Below are 17214 nucleotides of genomic sequence, written 5' to 3' on the forward strand. Positions count from 1 at the left end.
AAACTGATCTTACCACCCTGCTTCTTCACAAACCCCTCTGGATACCTGTATACAGTAGAATCAAACACAAAATATCTTCTCTCTGTAATATTTAGTTGAATGCTTTTATTCCAAAATACTTACCTGATCTCACCCATGCTTAACAATCCTGCTAGAAGCTTGCCTTTATCATCTGACACATGTATTCTTAGTATTCTAAAGGTAAAACTAAGTCTTATGGACAGTGTTCATTTACATATCAGGGCCCATCTACTTGGAATTAACTGCTTCTTGATCTCAGACACAAAGAGACCATGATCACATTCAAGAGTGCTCTCAAGACACATTTATTCCATGAGCTAGAATAAATTTGACATTCAGCCATTTGTCAGGATAAAGTGTATTGTAAACTCATTTTGTGTTCATGTTGTTATTTTGCATAATGATTCATTTGTTTCTATAATGTATGTGAGGCATTTTCATTTGCTTTTATGTTTTCTGTATGCAACTGTTTTTACTCCTGTGTGCTAACATGATGTTGTAAAGCGCTTTCAGCTTTGTAAAAGTTTAATTGCTCTGTTAAGTCGTCACTGTTGCTATTAATATTATCTTCTAGTCACTCAAAAAAATTCAGATATATCCAGCATATATGATCAGTTTCATAGACCTGATTGGAATTAGTACAAAACCATTGACTGTGCCGGTGGCCTAGTGGTTAGAGCATCCGCCTCAGATGCGGGAGGTTGTGGGTTCGATCCCCGGCCGAGTCATACCAAAGACTTACACAAATGGTACTAACAGCTGCCTCGCTTGGCATCCAGCATTAAGAGGTTAGTGTTAGGACTGGTTGGCCTGGTGTCAGGATAATGTGACTGGGTGGGACATCATGCTACATGTCTGCGGAATGATGCCCCAGTGCTAGACCTCACTTTAAACTGCCACACTGCAGACATCATAGCGATATGATTGAAATGTTTTTAAAGCTACATTAAAAATCCAAATCACACACACACACACAAAACCATTGTTTTTAGTTTTCGTTGCATACACTTACATTGTTTTCTTGGATGAAAATTTGTCACAAATTGGGTAATAGATTTTGCTCTTCCATACATAAAGTGCATGAAAAGGGGAGGGGAGGATTTGCAATAGTGTACCTTCATCACTAGAAGATGTGTCTCCTGCCTCATTGTGGGTGCCGTTTTCAAGTTCAAGGTCAGAGCTGCTCAAAATTAAGGAATGCAACTTGGCATATGTATATGTCATCATTAGCTTGAGTATTATGTGCCACATTTGGGGTCAATGTCATTGTGTTGTATGTTATGTTTTTTTTACACTTCCACCCTTTAAGTTTAGAGTCATTCAAGATGAAGGGATAAAACTTAATATAACTCTATATCTTCACTAAACAGTGCGAGTCACATGTCAATATTTTAATTTTATTTGTTTGTTTCTGCTTATGTCATAAAACTGTTTCAGATACATGATAGAAGCACAGTATACTTATGCTTCTCAGTTTAACAGCATCTCATGTATCTCTGTCAAGGTTATATCTTCCAGTCAAGGTCACTGGTACATTAGTGTACCCATTTTTGGCACCTATCTTCTAGTGCCCTTGGAGATAGGGCAGTGTGACTTGGTTACTTTCAACATCTTCTCAGTAGCTTTGCAGCTAGGTCTTAACGGTCATAGATCTTAATTGGGGTGAACTTTTGTGATCTCACAATCGTAGACATTGGAAAAGTAATTCACTAAATTTGCTTGTGTATCCCATTGTTCACAAAATGTTTGTGTAGATATGGTATAAGTTCATTTTAGGTTTAATGTCAAAAGAGAACCTTTGGATATACATGAAAACCTATGCCAGATATTAGGCATAGCTATAAGTGCTCTGGCAATAAGTCAATTAAAGCTAAACTTATAAACACTTTATAATAGTTGACCATAATATGAAGTTATGAAATTATATCATTTTACCTTACAAGTAAGAAACATACGGTAGAATGCCAGTCTTTGTATAACAGCTCAAGTCAGAGGTCACAGTAATTGTAAGTTAATAATTTATTAATTGCTTATGTATACATGTTTTACAGAGAAGATGTTTTAAATAGTACTACTTTTGAAATTCTATATGCTGGTCATTAAATACATCTCTCTATCTACCATGCTTTGTCATTTTCAGATCTGGGCTGATAGATTTAGTCCATCAGCTGAATAGCAAAGTGGAATCTTATTATGAAGACCAGATAATTGAACATAAGAAGGCATACTCTTTAAGGTGTGGAGATAAAATAGATATATCAACATAGAGGTATCAGAGATAAAAATATATAAGGCGTCATAATTTTTTTGCTGTAAACTAGTTTTCTTGAGTACCAGTGAAGATTTATGTTGTTTGTATATTGTTAAAACTCTGGCTACCAAATTTTACTTTTTAGGAAATTGCTTATTTGAAATTGAATCATGTGGGATATTGTATTTATCACATTCTCATCATCCTTAAATGAGAGTACCCTTAGTATTCTCTTTACTTTTCTTCCTGGATTATAATTTGACTTGAGACTTTGCACTTGTAAATGAAGATCTTTATGACTACTAGATAAGGGAGACCTTGCGTTTATATCATGTGAAAAGAAAAGAAGAAAAAGAAAACACTTTTAGTGTCTGCCATGTACAGAAGCTGTGATTTCTTGCAAACACAAAATGAAATATTATATCTTGGGAGATAACATTGTTGTTCAATTTCCTCTAAATTGTTCAATTTAGAGAAAACTGAAATGACCTATTTTTGCTGAAAATTGTAATGATTTTTTTAAAGTATAACCTAATTTGTGAAAATTGCAAGTTTCATTTAATTATTTATCATTTTGTTGCAAGAAATTAAAGTAAAAATAACCATTCACTTGCAAAATTATGCAGAAATTCCCATCACCATCCAATAAATAATCAATTCACATTTAATTGAATATATATGTAACTGCTTTCATATATGTGCAGTGAAGTAATAAAGTTAATTGATCACGAAGAAAATTATTTATATTTTACATAACTCATTTCCTGACTGTGATTCAATGTTTTAGTTGGAGCAAAGTAATGCACTACCTTCTTGAAGTCAATGAGCCAATGTCTGTGCAGAGAACAATGAACCCAGATACGAAGGTAAGTCAGCATAAAGTGAACCTGGGAATTAAGGACACAAACATGGCTTGCCCAAATTGTTCATAATTCTGACATTTCCTTACTTACCAGGGAGCAACTGTTATATTGCAGATTGATCTAGCACATTCTTGTATTGATGCCATATTTATGAATAATCCTTGCTTCTTTGTCAGATTTAATATTTTTTGCACATTACTGCAATCCATCTACAATACGTTTTCCATAAAACTTTAAATGTTCTAGGATTATGAGATTTGAAGCAAGGGTCAGCATTGTTTTACTGTGAGACAAGATAAGAAGGTGGCCAGGACATGGAACTGAAATAATTGAGGTGATTTGCAGCAGTTCATTGAAAAGGAAGTTTTAAAAAAGACCAAAATAGGGCAGGTGGCTCCAGATGCAGTCGATGTGGAAGAAATACCAATAAGGACCTAATTTTTTATGTTATGGTTGGCTGCCAGTGATACCTGACAATCGTTGAATCAAACATTGTCCTCCAGGGCAACTCAGTATGTTTCTTCAATATCAGTGTATATATTAAATAATAATAATAATAATAATAATGATAATAATGATAATAATAATAATAATAATAATAATGATAATAATAAAACAATTCATATGTACACCATGGCAGCTACTGTCACTTTTCAAGGTTCATGAACAGTGTGCTTGAGTGAGAACAACAGTCAAGATGAAGAATATTTTTGTGCCCAAAGAAAAGAAAGAATATTTCTACTATATTTTCCTTCATCTTTTATCTAAATAGAAAGACTCCTAATTTATAAACAATGGTTTTAAAGATTTTTTACTTTTACATGGTATGGATCTTATATAGATGCTTGTCTTTAAATATGAGAAAGAACAAAAATGTTATTTCACTTAATGTGTCAGTCTGTGTATATATTTTCTTTCTCTTTTTCTCACTTCATCACAATAGTCCCAGAATATCATTTTAGTCCAATGAGCACTTTGTACTTGCAATGAATAATCCAAACAGATGTCGCCTCCCAGATTGTATCTAAACACAATATTAAACACATCTGCAGACTGATATTAAGACATGAACATAGGAAAGAAGAAAATAGGAATGATTTAATTGCTCAGTTCTTTACTTATATACATCTCCAAGTTTCTGTTATGACTACATGTCACAATATACCCTACGTGACAGGCCTTACTACACAATTTAATATTTAACTATATCTACACTCATGACCTACATTGTCAAATAACTATACCTGACCAACCCATCCAATGAGAAACAACTTAATTCATCTAAGAACCCACCAGACCTCACTAGCCAATGAGACTTGTCAACAGGTTTTCAGTATATAGGTTGAATTTAACTTGTAAACACCTATTTATAGCTCAATATCTTTAAAATAGAATCTATGCCCATGGAAAACAAATTATCTACATATTTTATTGATAGATGATCACTACAATTTAGTCATGAACAAAAATTATACACAATATAGATACAGTCATGTGCCAAAGGTTATACAAAATATTGATACACAGAACATTACAAGCACACATTAAAGTCCGAACAGCCTCATCCATCATTTACATGCATTATTTGATGTTTTTATTGATTTCATTCAGCTTTCACTGCTTTCTATTTCTCTCAAATATTCAATCAAAAGATAGGTACAAAAGGGTTGTGTATTTATTGTATATAATATATTCTTGAAAGTGTGAAAAAGCATATCACCTGAGACTCGTGAAATTTGTAAATCTCCCTCTACATGACTTTATCCAGAAAACATAATAATTATGTCTTCAGGATATGAGGATTTTTGGTGGAAAAATGTTATTTTTTTCTCTGTGTCATCGACATATGCAGTAATGTGGCCTCTCATAGTTCCAAGGTAACCAAACTAAATCTGCACATGCAAATTTGCTTGTTTATACTAAATAGTTTTTTTGTTCATCTTACAGCTGTGAATAAGAGGCAGTGCCAGTAAATTTTGTTTACATTGTTCATAAGTCCATGTACATGACCTAATCCTACCTGCAGACTAATAAAAATAGCCTCAGTTATTATACATGCTGGAGAAAGGTTTACATTAAAGCTAAATAGATAAAGTGCATGACTGACAGGCTTTACTTGCCCAAAACAGACAGTTTAACCTCTTGGAGGTAATTAATACAGATACCTTTTATTTGTTTTCATTAACATGTGTATGTGTGTTATTTGGATTTTTAACGTAGCTTTCACAATTTTTCATTCATATCACTATGATATCACGAATGTGGCATTTTGTAGTGATGTCTAGCACTTGGGAATCATGGCCCACCCAGTCACATTAACCTGACACCAAGCCAACCAGTCCTAACACTAACCTCTTAATGCTAAGTGCCAAGCAAGGTAGTTGCAAGTACTGTTATTATAAGTGTTTGGTGTAACTCAGCTGGGGTTTGAACCCATGACGTCCCACATCCAAGGTGGAGCCTTAACCACTTAGGTCACCTGACCCTGATTGCCTACCAGGTCTGAGGGTTCACCATGGGGCTTTACCATTGTTAATCTGCCAGATATATGTGATGCACATAATATTTTTTCATTAAATACTCAACCCAATCATGGGTTTTGTGAAATGTATGAAGTTTAAGGTGTTAGAAGATACACATGAGCCTTGTCTTTAGTTTATGAAGTGTGCTTCTGCCAAGTCTTGCCAGTGTCTGCATAAACTTGCCAGAGGGGATTTGGTCCATGGTGTTTTGGATCAGCTGAAAGACAGAGTAGCATGGAAGGTCTAAGATGTCTCATGCATAAGTTTTTAGCCTTCATCCCAAGTCAGAATTTGTTGCTAGCATGGGAGATGCCTTTTTTGGTCTCTCACCCTCCCAAGATTCCCCCATCATCAGCTAGAGTTACAGCTGGCCATCTCGAAGAAAGGGGAACAACACATACAAAGTAAACAGTTTTTCCATCTTTTCATTCCTTGTCAGAACCTCAGATGAGAAGATTTCATCCAAGAAACCACATCACAGATGTTGCTTTTAGGCAATTTCTGATCTCACCTGTTTTCTGATCTTTTAAACTGTCAGCTGGTATACATCAGGAGAATTCTTCCTTTCTTTTGGCAATTGGTTATAACTTCAATTTTATGCCAGAAAACTTCTTAGACTTGGTGCATATGATTTGTGATGAACTTTTAAGGTGTTTTTCAGGAGCGTTCACTGCCAATAACAACTTTGGCTGTCTCTACCTATGAATAGTTTGTCCAACTGGCTGACCAGCTGTTCTTTACTATGTATGATTAGAGGTCAGGTGCTACATTTGACTAGGTTGTAAATTAGCCAGCAGTTTTGTCTTCCATAGGTCATTATGGGAACCTATTTGGTTGGCCCATCCATATATCCATTGTGCCATAAGCTCCTCTTGCCATTTCACTGACCCAGACACTATCCTTTAACCATCCACCACATCAGTTTCTGGGTCCATAACTCATTGCATTACCTGTGGGAATGTAAAAGTATGCTACCTATGATGATTCCTCCTCTTTCTTTTCAATGGGTATGATATGTGTGGATGTTGAAAGCTTACCTGTTAAGGATAACCTAACAAATGAAAATGGGGATCACCTGGATCTGGTGTAAAATCCATATTCTAAACTGAAATGAGTTCTGTTTTTAGCAGTTTTAAGACGGCAGTTGATACAAATTCATAGAATCTTATCACTCTGTTGAAGTTTTGCCCAATGTCATGAAGTCAAGCATACATTCTGAAGACATCAGTAGATGCAGATGATGAAGATGAAGATTAAATAAAATGTTGACTGTCAGAAACGACTGGAAATTTGAAAATCTTTCTCATGGAATGTTAGCTGACAGCATTGTTCAGTAACCACAGGTATAAGACAAATTTTGACTTGTATTACATGGAAGCCCCAAGCTAGGGTAAGGATATTGTAGCAGTCAACATGTCTGGCATGCATTTCTTCAAGGTGAATTGCCAAATGTTCTAAGCATTTTCCAAGCAGGCCTAACTAAAACATTGTAGTGACTTCTTCCGTTTTGGAGTTTGCATTGCTTGCCAATTTTAGACTTGTAGAGAAAGCATGTAATGAATATGCATGGTAGTCTACATGCTGTATTGCCAAAGTTATTAATGGGACAGCTGACAACACTATGACAACATCATGACCACTTTGTATAACCTTGATTTGGTGAAACAAGATGCCTTACTAAGTTCGTCATCACTTTAGCCATATCAGCCCGCAACCTTTTATTCATTGCCTGGTATATGTCTCCTTTGATTTCAGAGGCTGTATTGAAGCAGGCTGCACAGGAATTGCCTCTCCAGTTTGCTTTTTCTCCTTATAGTTGTCAGTATTAGTCAGTTCTTATGCTGGGATAGCTGACCCCAGGAGAAAGAAATGGCATCTAATCAACAACTATCCAACTACAAAAGCAATGTTGATGACCAGAAATCTTCCCAGTACAGAAATCGGTTTAACAAAGAGCAGCAGAAACCCAGTTTCGCCTCCTCCAAGCCTGCAAGCAGAGTACAATGACTCATCACCCATGTCACCTGCCAATGATATCCCAGTAGTCACCAGATGTATTCACTTTTCCCAGGATTGGATTCATCTTTTCCCAGACAATGTTTCAGAAGAGTTAAGAATTTCATTAATTCAACCTCTCTCCTTTTTAGTCTTCCCATTTTCTATTACAGTTCTCAGCCACCCAGAGTAGGCACTCTTATGAGCAGAGGGAATGATACTTTGCTCGCCTGGTGGGCAGTGGAGACTGTTCACAAACCAGGCTACTAGGGCATCTGTTCTCTACTTTTTTGGGTGCCAATGTGCACCTAATTTCATGATTCAGAATGTCCAGTCAATAAGACCGTCTCTTATGAATGATAATTTTGCTGCTATTCTTGGTTTGAAAGATGCCTACTTTCACATTCCTATCCACCTGTTGTCACTCAAGTTCCACAGTTTTCATTCTGGGGAACTGCACACCAGTTTTATACACTTCCACTTGGGCTCAACCTTACCCCATGGGTGTCCACGGATATATCTGTTTCATTTCCCATTTAATGTCAAGCTTGACAACAGTGATGGTGACATACCTGGATATCATCATTCAGAAATGTGGTCAGTTCAGTCCAGGTACAAGATATAAACTGTTACTTGCTTTTCTTTCCCTGACTAGGTTTTCTTGCAAATAAGCCAGACCTGTTTCCATCCCCGCATTTATTCCATTTTGGCATTTAGTGTTGATGCATAGCAGTTAAGTAAATCATCGATCAGTATGACACTTTTTACAGTTTCTCAAACTTTTCAGGTGTAGCTTTAGATAATTAAAAGCTGGGTCAGCTGTTCATATGCCTTCTGCATATGGCTTTTTCGTTTAGGTGAATGGAATCTTATTTCAGGATTTTTGGATCATGGTATTCAGATCTGGCCTAGTATATCACATCTAATACATGAGTGTTAGAATCAGAGATGATGATGAAATGGTCCTGATGAACAAAAAGGTTCCAGACAAAGAGTGGTTCTGATAGTCATTATCTCCTTGCATTCATTCATTCTTTTAAAGTCTTCAGTGGCACTAGAGTAAATAGCAGTATTTCTTACATTATAAGACTATGGAGTCAGCCTAATTAATTTGTCAATAAAGTTGAGGGTATATTTATTATCAAACAAAGATAACCTTAGTAAGTATTTGCCAGCATTGCATAAAAATGGGGCATGGTTTTTTGTATCGTATTCCTATATGTATATGATCATGTTTTCAAATGTGGAACACCAGCGGAGGAAAGTTCTAGTCAACTTCACATGTGACCTTGATGCTGACTCATAGACTATTTTGACCTTCTGCTGCGAGTATTGTTCACACTAAGTCACAAACATTTCCCAACTTCCATCATCATTTGAACATTCTTTCATTATAATCAAGATAGACAGTAATTGCAACACGTGTACATACTAAAAAAAACTGTGGCTGAAGTTAAGCTTTCTGCAAACAAGCTGTTTCACATTGATTTTACCTAACTACATATACAGCATCCTTAATCCAATTTTGAGTCAAAAAGAGACATTCAGTTTGTCAAAATTGTTGTTTTTAAAAATTCCTATTCTCTTTTTTATTTTTGAAGGCTAAATCAATTTTAGACCCAAAAAGTTGAATTGAGGATTATTTCATTATTTTTTGTCTGTCTTAACCTGTGGAAAAGAGTGGACTTTATTTTTGACCTGTTCACATTTGTATCACTACACAAGCTTCTGCTGTACACAATTCCGCCATTGTGTATTGCCATTACCATAGTTGTTTCAACTATTGTTCTTTGAAAACCAGTATAAAGTTTATACTCAGTTTTTCACTGTAAACCTTACTTTTTATGCTGTATCATAAGGTAAATAACCTGTAGCTGGGTATTTTGCTGTTTTAAACTGACAGCAATATTCACAATATGTCATGTTTTCTTCTACCCTAAGTCTTTTGTTCAGAAATGTGAGAAAAATAATCCTTCATTATGCTTCAGTGTAGGATAGGAAAAATATTCCACCATCTGGATAAAAAATTTGCGTCAGTCTCTTGGCAGAGTCTCTTGTCTGACAAAAAATTCAGACCATTGGGTGGAAGTTTCCCTTTCTACACCAATGCAAATGAAAAAGGATGTTCAGCAGATACATATAAATTACACTGTCGCTATTTTTGAAAAGAAGTTTCCATAGCATGTTTATTCAGTTTGGTTGTTGCTGTCGTTGTAGGGTTTTACGCCATTTTTCAGCAAACGATAGGCTATACATAGCAGCCAGTATTAATGGTGGAGGAAGAACCTGGGAAAACCCCAGAAAGAACCACCGACCCACAAGAAGCTACTGGCAAGCTTTCTGACATACCCACATTGGCTGAATCCGAGACTCAAACCCACGCAGATAGAGGTGAGATGGCAGTGATCCATAATGGAGAGCACTTTAGACCACTTGGCCATTCTGGGCCCCTTCAGTTTGGTAGGTAAACGCCATGCATGTTGACTGATTTGCTGTCAGTAAGTTATGAAAATAAGTTACCTTCACATCTTCTCTTTTCAGCTTAAAGAAAAAGAGAGACAGAATATCAAAGATAAATTCAGCGTAAGTATTTCCATGTTTGTCCATCTGTGAAGGTACCTTGTCCATCAAGTTGTTGCATAATTATTATCTGAAGTTTTTCACAAAAAATGGATGACATAAGTATTTGCATTTCAATTCATCTTTCTATGTATCACACTCTCATTACTTAATAATTTCAAAGTCTTTAATGAATGAAACTGGCATCATCATTAGGACTTATCTTCACATTCAAGGTCATAACTCAGAATTTTAACATTCTCTATCACACTTTCCTTGCTACTTGTCAACTTTCAAACCATTTGAGATGATAGAATGAAACTTGTTATCTTTATACATTGTCCTTTAGCAAGTGTGTCTCATGCTACATGTGTGGCCCTGCCTTCAGGGTCAAGATATATTTTTTCATAATCATTAGCAGGTGTGTTGAATACTTTATTGGGGTTTCTATCTTAATGGACAAAGACATCGGTCAGTATTTTAAGTTTTCCATCACACTGTCCATTCTGCTTTAAACCTTCAGAGTCATTTAAGTTTAAGGGATGAAACTTGGCATGTGTATGCATCATCATTAAAGCAGAGGTGTCTAATGCCTCATTTGAGGTCCTTTATTTATGTTCAGGGTCTAATGCCTCATTTGGGGTCCTGTATTCAAGTTCAAGGTCTAATGCCTCATTTGGTGTCACGGTACCAATTGTTTTTCCATTGACCTTAATGCTAATGTTTGGAGAAATAAATATATTTTCTATCCTACTTTAGCATGCGTGTCACACACTTTCCTAGAGAGCAGTGTTAGATTGTCAATTTGACAAGGACAAAACTAGGTACTCCATTGCATTTAAGAGAGATAACTCTGCTGAACTAGACAGGGGTAAGAGTTATCTAGTCACAACAGGCACAGTTTCAGACATGTGTACCACATTTTAAAAAAATCATAAAAAATACAAAATATCATCTAGATAGGAATTAACATAATCTCACATGTTGCCAGGAGGCAGAACTTTTTTTAAGCCTAACAGAAAGTACAACTCTTACATAATGCACCAATCACAGCTAGTTTTGTTGTTTATTTCGAAATACAATGTTCCCTACACCTTAAGCCACGCCCACCTGGACTTGCGCAATTGGTACCGTTATACCAATAGCAAACCTTAATTTTTCCAATAATCTGTAAAATAGTTCAGGACTGTATGTACTTAGTTTCACATGTGAGAAACAATTTTATGAGGTACTAAGCTATGTCTGATATGAATGTGTATAGAAATGTCATTCAGCTGTTTTGAACTCTTGTTTTCATACTTTTGCTTCACTAGCAAAATCATTTTTTGAAATTCTTTTAACTATGAGTTGTATCTTATTCATATCAGCACTTATTGAACTTCACATGGGTGATATGGGATAAATCACATTATGTCATATTTTGTAATAACTAGGTCAAAGGTCAATGTACCAAATAGTATGTACCTGTCCTACTTCAAAATGTACAATTCACCTAAAAGAAAGGAATTTATATTTGTTTAGTAGATGCAGAACTTAACACCAGAGACAGGTGGACATGACCCAATCTCATTAGAAAGTATAAGCTTTGAACACTTTACACTGTCTGCAGATACATGTGGTCACTAACCACCAGTCCTCACACAAAGGTCTACCAACCCATCCTTTTTGTAACACAAATAGAAAGCTTCCCTCCTTTGTAATGTGAATAAAATTGATTCAGTAAGCCAATCAGTCACCAAATATAGTAAATCACAGCTTCTAAGTGGTTATGTTGGATTGGGGAGTGAAATTAGGGGAATAAAATGCAGAAAAATGCCAAATATAAACACTAAGTATAGTGCATCAAATGGAGTTAAAAACAGGAGGAAAGTGTATATCCAAAAGGGAGAGGTAGCTTATGATAAAGGAATTAAAGGAGACAAAATCAGCAATGCGAAAAATGAGAAGTGAAAGTTTGATGACCTTACCTTGGACAGATATATGGGGCTGGGTCCCATAGGTCCAAGGACAGACCAAAGGCAACTGTGCTATAACATCCCTTACAGGTACACAAATTTCAGGTGAAGTGGTGTTCATTTCCATCTAATATAAAAGGGTGAATAATTCAGGTAATATAAATACATATAATGTATATTTCTTCTGCATAAGAAATTAACAATAATGGGCTAAACAGTTAGGCCGTAACTTGCCTTGACCAAAGAAAACATATTTTGTCAGTTTTTAAACTTGTACACTTTACTGTGAGAAATTATTAAATTGCTTCTACTTACATTTGCATCAAGATTGAGGGCTAATATAATACTTCACAAATCTTCTCTTTATTTTCATAACCAGTCACTGAAAATGTGAGTTTTTATTTAATTTAAATGTTATGACTGGTGTAAGGGAGATAACTGAATGATATACATAAGTTGTGGTAACCTCTAACATATTATCCATGTAATATATATGAGTTCATGAACAACCTGCATTAACTTCATTGCAATTAAATTATCCAAAAATACATTATTGATAAAGTGAGAACCTAACATTTACACTTCATTATTTAGTGGAGACTGGAGACCTTAAGAGTCATGTAATTTTAATTTCTAAGATGACGCGGCTCTTTCATATCACATAGTTCATATTTTCAACAATGCCGGCATGTAGAGTGGAGCCTTCCATAACCATACAGACATGATCTGGTGCCAATTTGGATTCTTGCGATGGGATGCAAAGTTTCAGGAACACTGGATTTGAATGGAATGAATGCACACTGTGTGACCAAAATGGTTATCCATCAGTAATGTTGGACCTAATATGGAAATTCCACAAGAACATATGGACAAAAATAAATAGAATTAATTGAAAGTCAATAGTAGATTAAAACTGGGCTTATACAAGTGTCAGTGGGATATGCTGACTGAAAGAAACTGCTCTTGTTTGTTGGTATTCCCTGCTACTTCAACAAAAGGGAATGCAAGGGAACTTACCTAACTGCATGAACAATTTCAAGGCAGAAAAGTGTACACAAATGGACAATTAGAGCAGGACAAGTCAAATCAAAATGGGTAAGAATCCCATATCTTTAATAAATTATCTAAAATTACTCATACAAGAACATCCTACATGGTACAAGTGATCTGTCTACAAGTGTACTTAGAGTGTTCTCTATCCTGGTTTATGGCATGCCTTACAAGAACAAGATAGCTTGTGTTTGTACACATGATTTTTCATCTTTCACAGGTAAAATAGTCAATATTTGGCCAAAATCAACTGTGTTATGTTTACATAACTTATTTTTTTGCATGTATTCCAATCTAGCAGCTGACAACACAGACATAAAGGCATCAGACAACACAAGTCTATATCTGTCATAGCTATAGTTATCAAAAGTCCCCATCCAAAGCCAACTTGTGCTATTTTTTGAAGATTTCATACATTTTATTCTTAAAGGACTTTCAATATTTGACCAAAACTGTTCAGCACCCATTTGTTTTCCTACATCAAACTAGTAAAGTTCATAAATGCCGCCCACATGTATGTGTTTCTATGGATACACTGAGAGGCTATTCTTCCCTTTAGGTATCATGGTACCAATTGTTTTTCCATAGACCTTAATGCTAATGTTTGGAGAAATAAATATATTTTCTATCCTACTTTAGCATGCATGTCACACACTTCTCTATAGAGCAGTGTTAGATTGTCAATTTGACAAGGACATAACCAGGTACTCCATTGCATTTAAGAGATATAACTCTGCTGGAACTAGACAGGGGTAAGAGTTATCTAGTCACAACAGACAGTTTCAGACATGTGTACCACATTTAAAAAAAAAAAAAAAAAATACAAAATATCATCTAGATAGGAATTAACATAATCTCACATGTTGCCAGGAGGCAGAACTTTTTTTAAGCCTAACAGAAAGTACAACTCTTACATAATGCACCAATCACAGCTAGTTTTGTTGTTTATTTCGAAATACAATGTTCCCTACACCTTAAGCCACGCCCACCTGGATTTGTGCAATTGGTACCGTTATACCATTTGGGGGTCCTGTATGTGGTTTTGAGCTAGCATTACATTGACTGAATGCTAACAAATTGACCAATAAAAATAAAGTAAAATAAGATTTGATGGCTTCTCCTACTTGCAGAGTTGTCTTTTTTTGTGAGTCCAAATGACCTGCGAGAGTACAATTATAATTTACATGATAGTGAACTCAAATATACAGTGAAAACATTGTTACATTTAAAATCCTACTTAGCCATTTTTTTCCAGGGTTTCAACAAGGAGTTGGAGGACATATTTCGCATACAAAAGGGTTATGCCATCCCTGATACAGAACTCAGGGCACAACTCAAGAAAGAAAATGTAGAGTACATCTTGCCCAGTTACAAAATTTTCCTGGAAAAGTACCAAAGATTGAGCTTCACCAAAAACCCTGAAAAGTACATCAAGTATAAAGTAGAGGATGTAGAGGCCATACTAAACAAATTTTTTGATGCTGCAGCTTGAATACTTCATCTCTGTTCTGGCAAGATAGTGTAAACCTTACTAGAGTTCAAGTTAAAATGGATATACTGAAATGAGGCATAAATTTCTCATCATTATTATAGACTGACAAGCATTCAAGAAAATCCATACCCCTTATAGTATCATTATTATGATAAGACTACGTTATGTGTAATTTTTCGTACACCATTAATTTATAAAAACAATTATTTTTTGTCCTTAAATTTGTTGGTACAAAGAACTTGTTTTTCATTAAAAACTTTCAAATTTTAGGTATGAAAGACAGTTTTAATAAATATTTTTGTCTATTCAGTAAATATGCTTACATAAAAAAATAATGAACATTAAGTGTATGAAAAATGAAAGACAATACAGTGTGTTTTGTCTTCAGTCAGTGCTAATATCAATTAAAGGTACTGACAGTGGTCATCAAGATGGAAGAAAACATTGACTGCTTAAGCTTGTTACATTGGATGGCAATCAGGATCTATCACATGGCCTGGTCTGTATTGGAATTTCCAATATGCCTGACTACAGCACTGACTGTTCACTTGATCATGCACAGATTTTAAGTTTGTTTCACTTTCTACTGCATTGATTGAGAAATGAACATTAACTCAATGATGAAATGTGAGTATTAACTTTGATTGGTACCTTCTGTTTATATTTCCATGGACTAACAACACACAGAGCTAACAAGCAAACATAATTGATGAACCCATTCCTAAGGATCAAGCATTCATGAAATAAAACCACCCCAAATTATGTCAAGTAGATGCTTTTTCTCAAATCTTAATGATCCAGTCATGCATTAGCATGATACTGGGTGTAATTTTGGCAGGTAGGCTTCTACATTTTGAAAAAGATCCCCTCACAATGTAACATTTTCTTCATAAAATGCAACCCTAGTATTACTTAATGACATGCATACAACAAATACCTAATGTATATAAATTATGAAAGGATTGTTATTAATTGTAATTGATATAAGTGCTTCCTCTTCATATTTGAAATGTAATGTGCAATATCAACATGCATTATTATATGCTTGTTCTACTCTCTATTAATGTTGTATATTGATGCTATAAATTACCAGACACACTTCTATTGATGCAAAATGTAAATGTTCATTTTGAAAATGATTGTGTAACCTCAGAATGTCAGAATGAATGGTTTTTTAAATATCAGAATGAATTTTCTTTCTGATTTAATGAAAATATTTCATGCTTCTCTCACATTCCTCTCCTAGTAATATTAACTGTTTTAAAAGTACCTACAGAGACATATAATACACATAAACAGCCCAAAAAGTAAGCTGAGAAGTGGTACAGATTTGATAAAAAGTCAGTTAATGAAAGAAGAGCTTGCTTAAATAATAAAAAAAGGTATTAATGCTTTTTTTCACCCTTTTCTGTAGAAAGGGAGTTAATTCAGTATTAAAGTTTGGTTAAAACCATTGTCAAAGTTTGGAATATTCATTTTATGCAGAAAGGTGCTATTTTATTTTAACATTGTTTATTTTAGTATGATTTGAAGAATAATATATCTTGTGGCAGTCATATGCCTTGATAGAATTATAAAGATATTTTGTCACATGATTTATGAGAGGTATTTGTTGAAATGGACTTTACCAGATTGGTACATTTCATAGAGGAATGCCTGAAATATTATCTTTTATTTTGTAATCACTTGATTTGTAAAACTAAAGATTTTCTTTCATATCTTTGTAAAAGTTATCAGTTTTAAAATTAATACATAATGACCCTGTATCTGTCATTAAAAGCATCGTTATATTGCCGTATTATTTATTAACCTTGTTGTAACAGTAGTAATGTTTTAAAGGAATCCATAGATTCATATGAGTAAATATCTTTTCTTAAAACTTTTGGTTGCATTGCTTTGCTTGAAATTTGCTTTCTGTCTGGTTCGTCCAAATTATTAAAAAAAATTTCTATAAATTTATCAACATTTTGATTTGTAATAAGTTGCTATAGAGACTTTTATCAATTAAAAGATCTCTAACTAAAAATTGTTTTGTCCTTTCTATTAAGAAAAAGTTCTTCTTTACCGTCTTTTTCAGATTTATGAATGACAAAATCCTTACTAAATGAGACATATTTATCATTATTATTGGGTATAATTGATACAGCTGAATCTAAAATGATTTTAACTAAGGTCTTAATAATCAGATGAGAATTGTAACCAGAGAAATTATGAACAATTAGAGGAATATGTTATGGAACACATACTGTTCTTCATGTTTACATAAGCACTCTTTGCAATCTCCCATTCTGACCTTTCCACAAGGTATATATTTGTTGAACTTTAATGATTTTTATCTTCAATAGTGAATATAAATTCAGCAGCCCTTTTTACCTCAGTTCCTCATAAACAGTTTCTACAGATGCAGATGTTCATAAAATTGATTGTGCACTTTTCTCTGTCAACTACAGGCTCAAAGAACTTGTTGTCATGTAAGTAACCTCTGCCGTTTTCTCTCCCCTTGGGT

At 34.6% G+C, this 17214-nt stretch overlaps 1 protein-coding gene across 1 annotated transcript in view; it reads left to right on the forward strand.

Moving 5' to 3' along the window:
• Nucleotides 1–16734, forward strand: part of LOC149802766 (exocyst complex component 7-like) — an 85397-nt gene extending 68663 nt beyond the window's left edge. Inside the window, exons 19-22 of the mRNA XM_089952195.1 lie at nt 2162–2257; nt 3060–3138; nt 10194–10235; nt 14472–16734. Coding sequence (XP_089808321.1) covers nt 2162–2257; nt 3060–3138; nt 10194–10235; nt 14472–14708 — 454 coding nt within the window. The 3' untranslated portion in view covers nt 14709–16734. The remainder of the gene's footprint in view (nt 1–2161; nt 2258–3059; nt 3139–10193; nt 10236–14471) is intronic.
• The last annotated feature ends 480 nt before the right edge of the window (nt 16735–17214 follow it).

Source organism: Sinohyriopsis cumingii, chromosome 3, assembly GCF_028554795.1.
Source record: "Sinohyriopsis cumingii isolate HCF-2022 chromosome 3, ASM2855479v2, whole genome shotgun sequence".
Lineage (NCBI taxonomy): Eukaryota > Metazoa > Mollusca > Bivalvia > Unionida > Unionidae > Sinohyriopsis > Sinohyriopsis cumingii.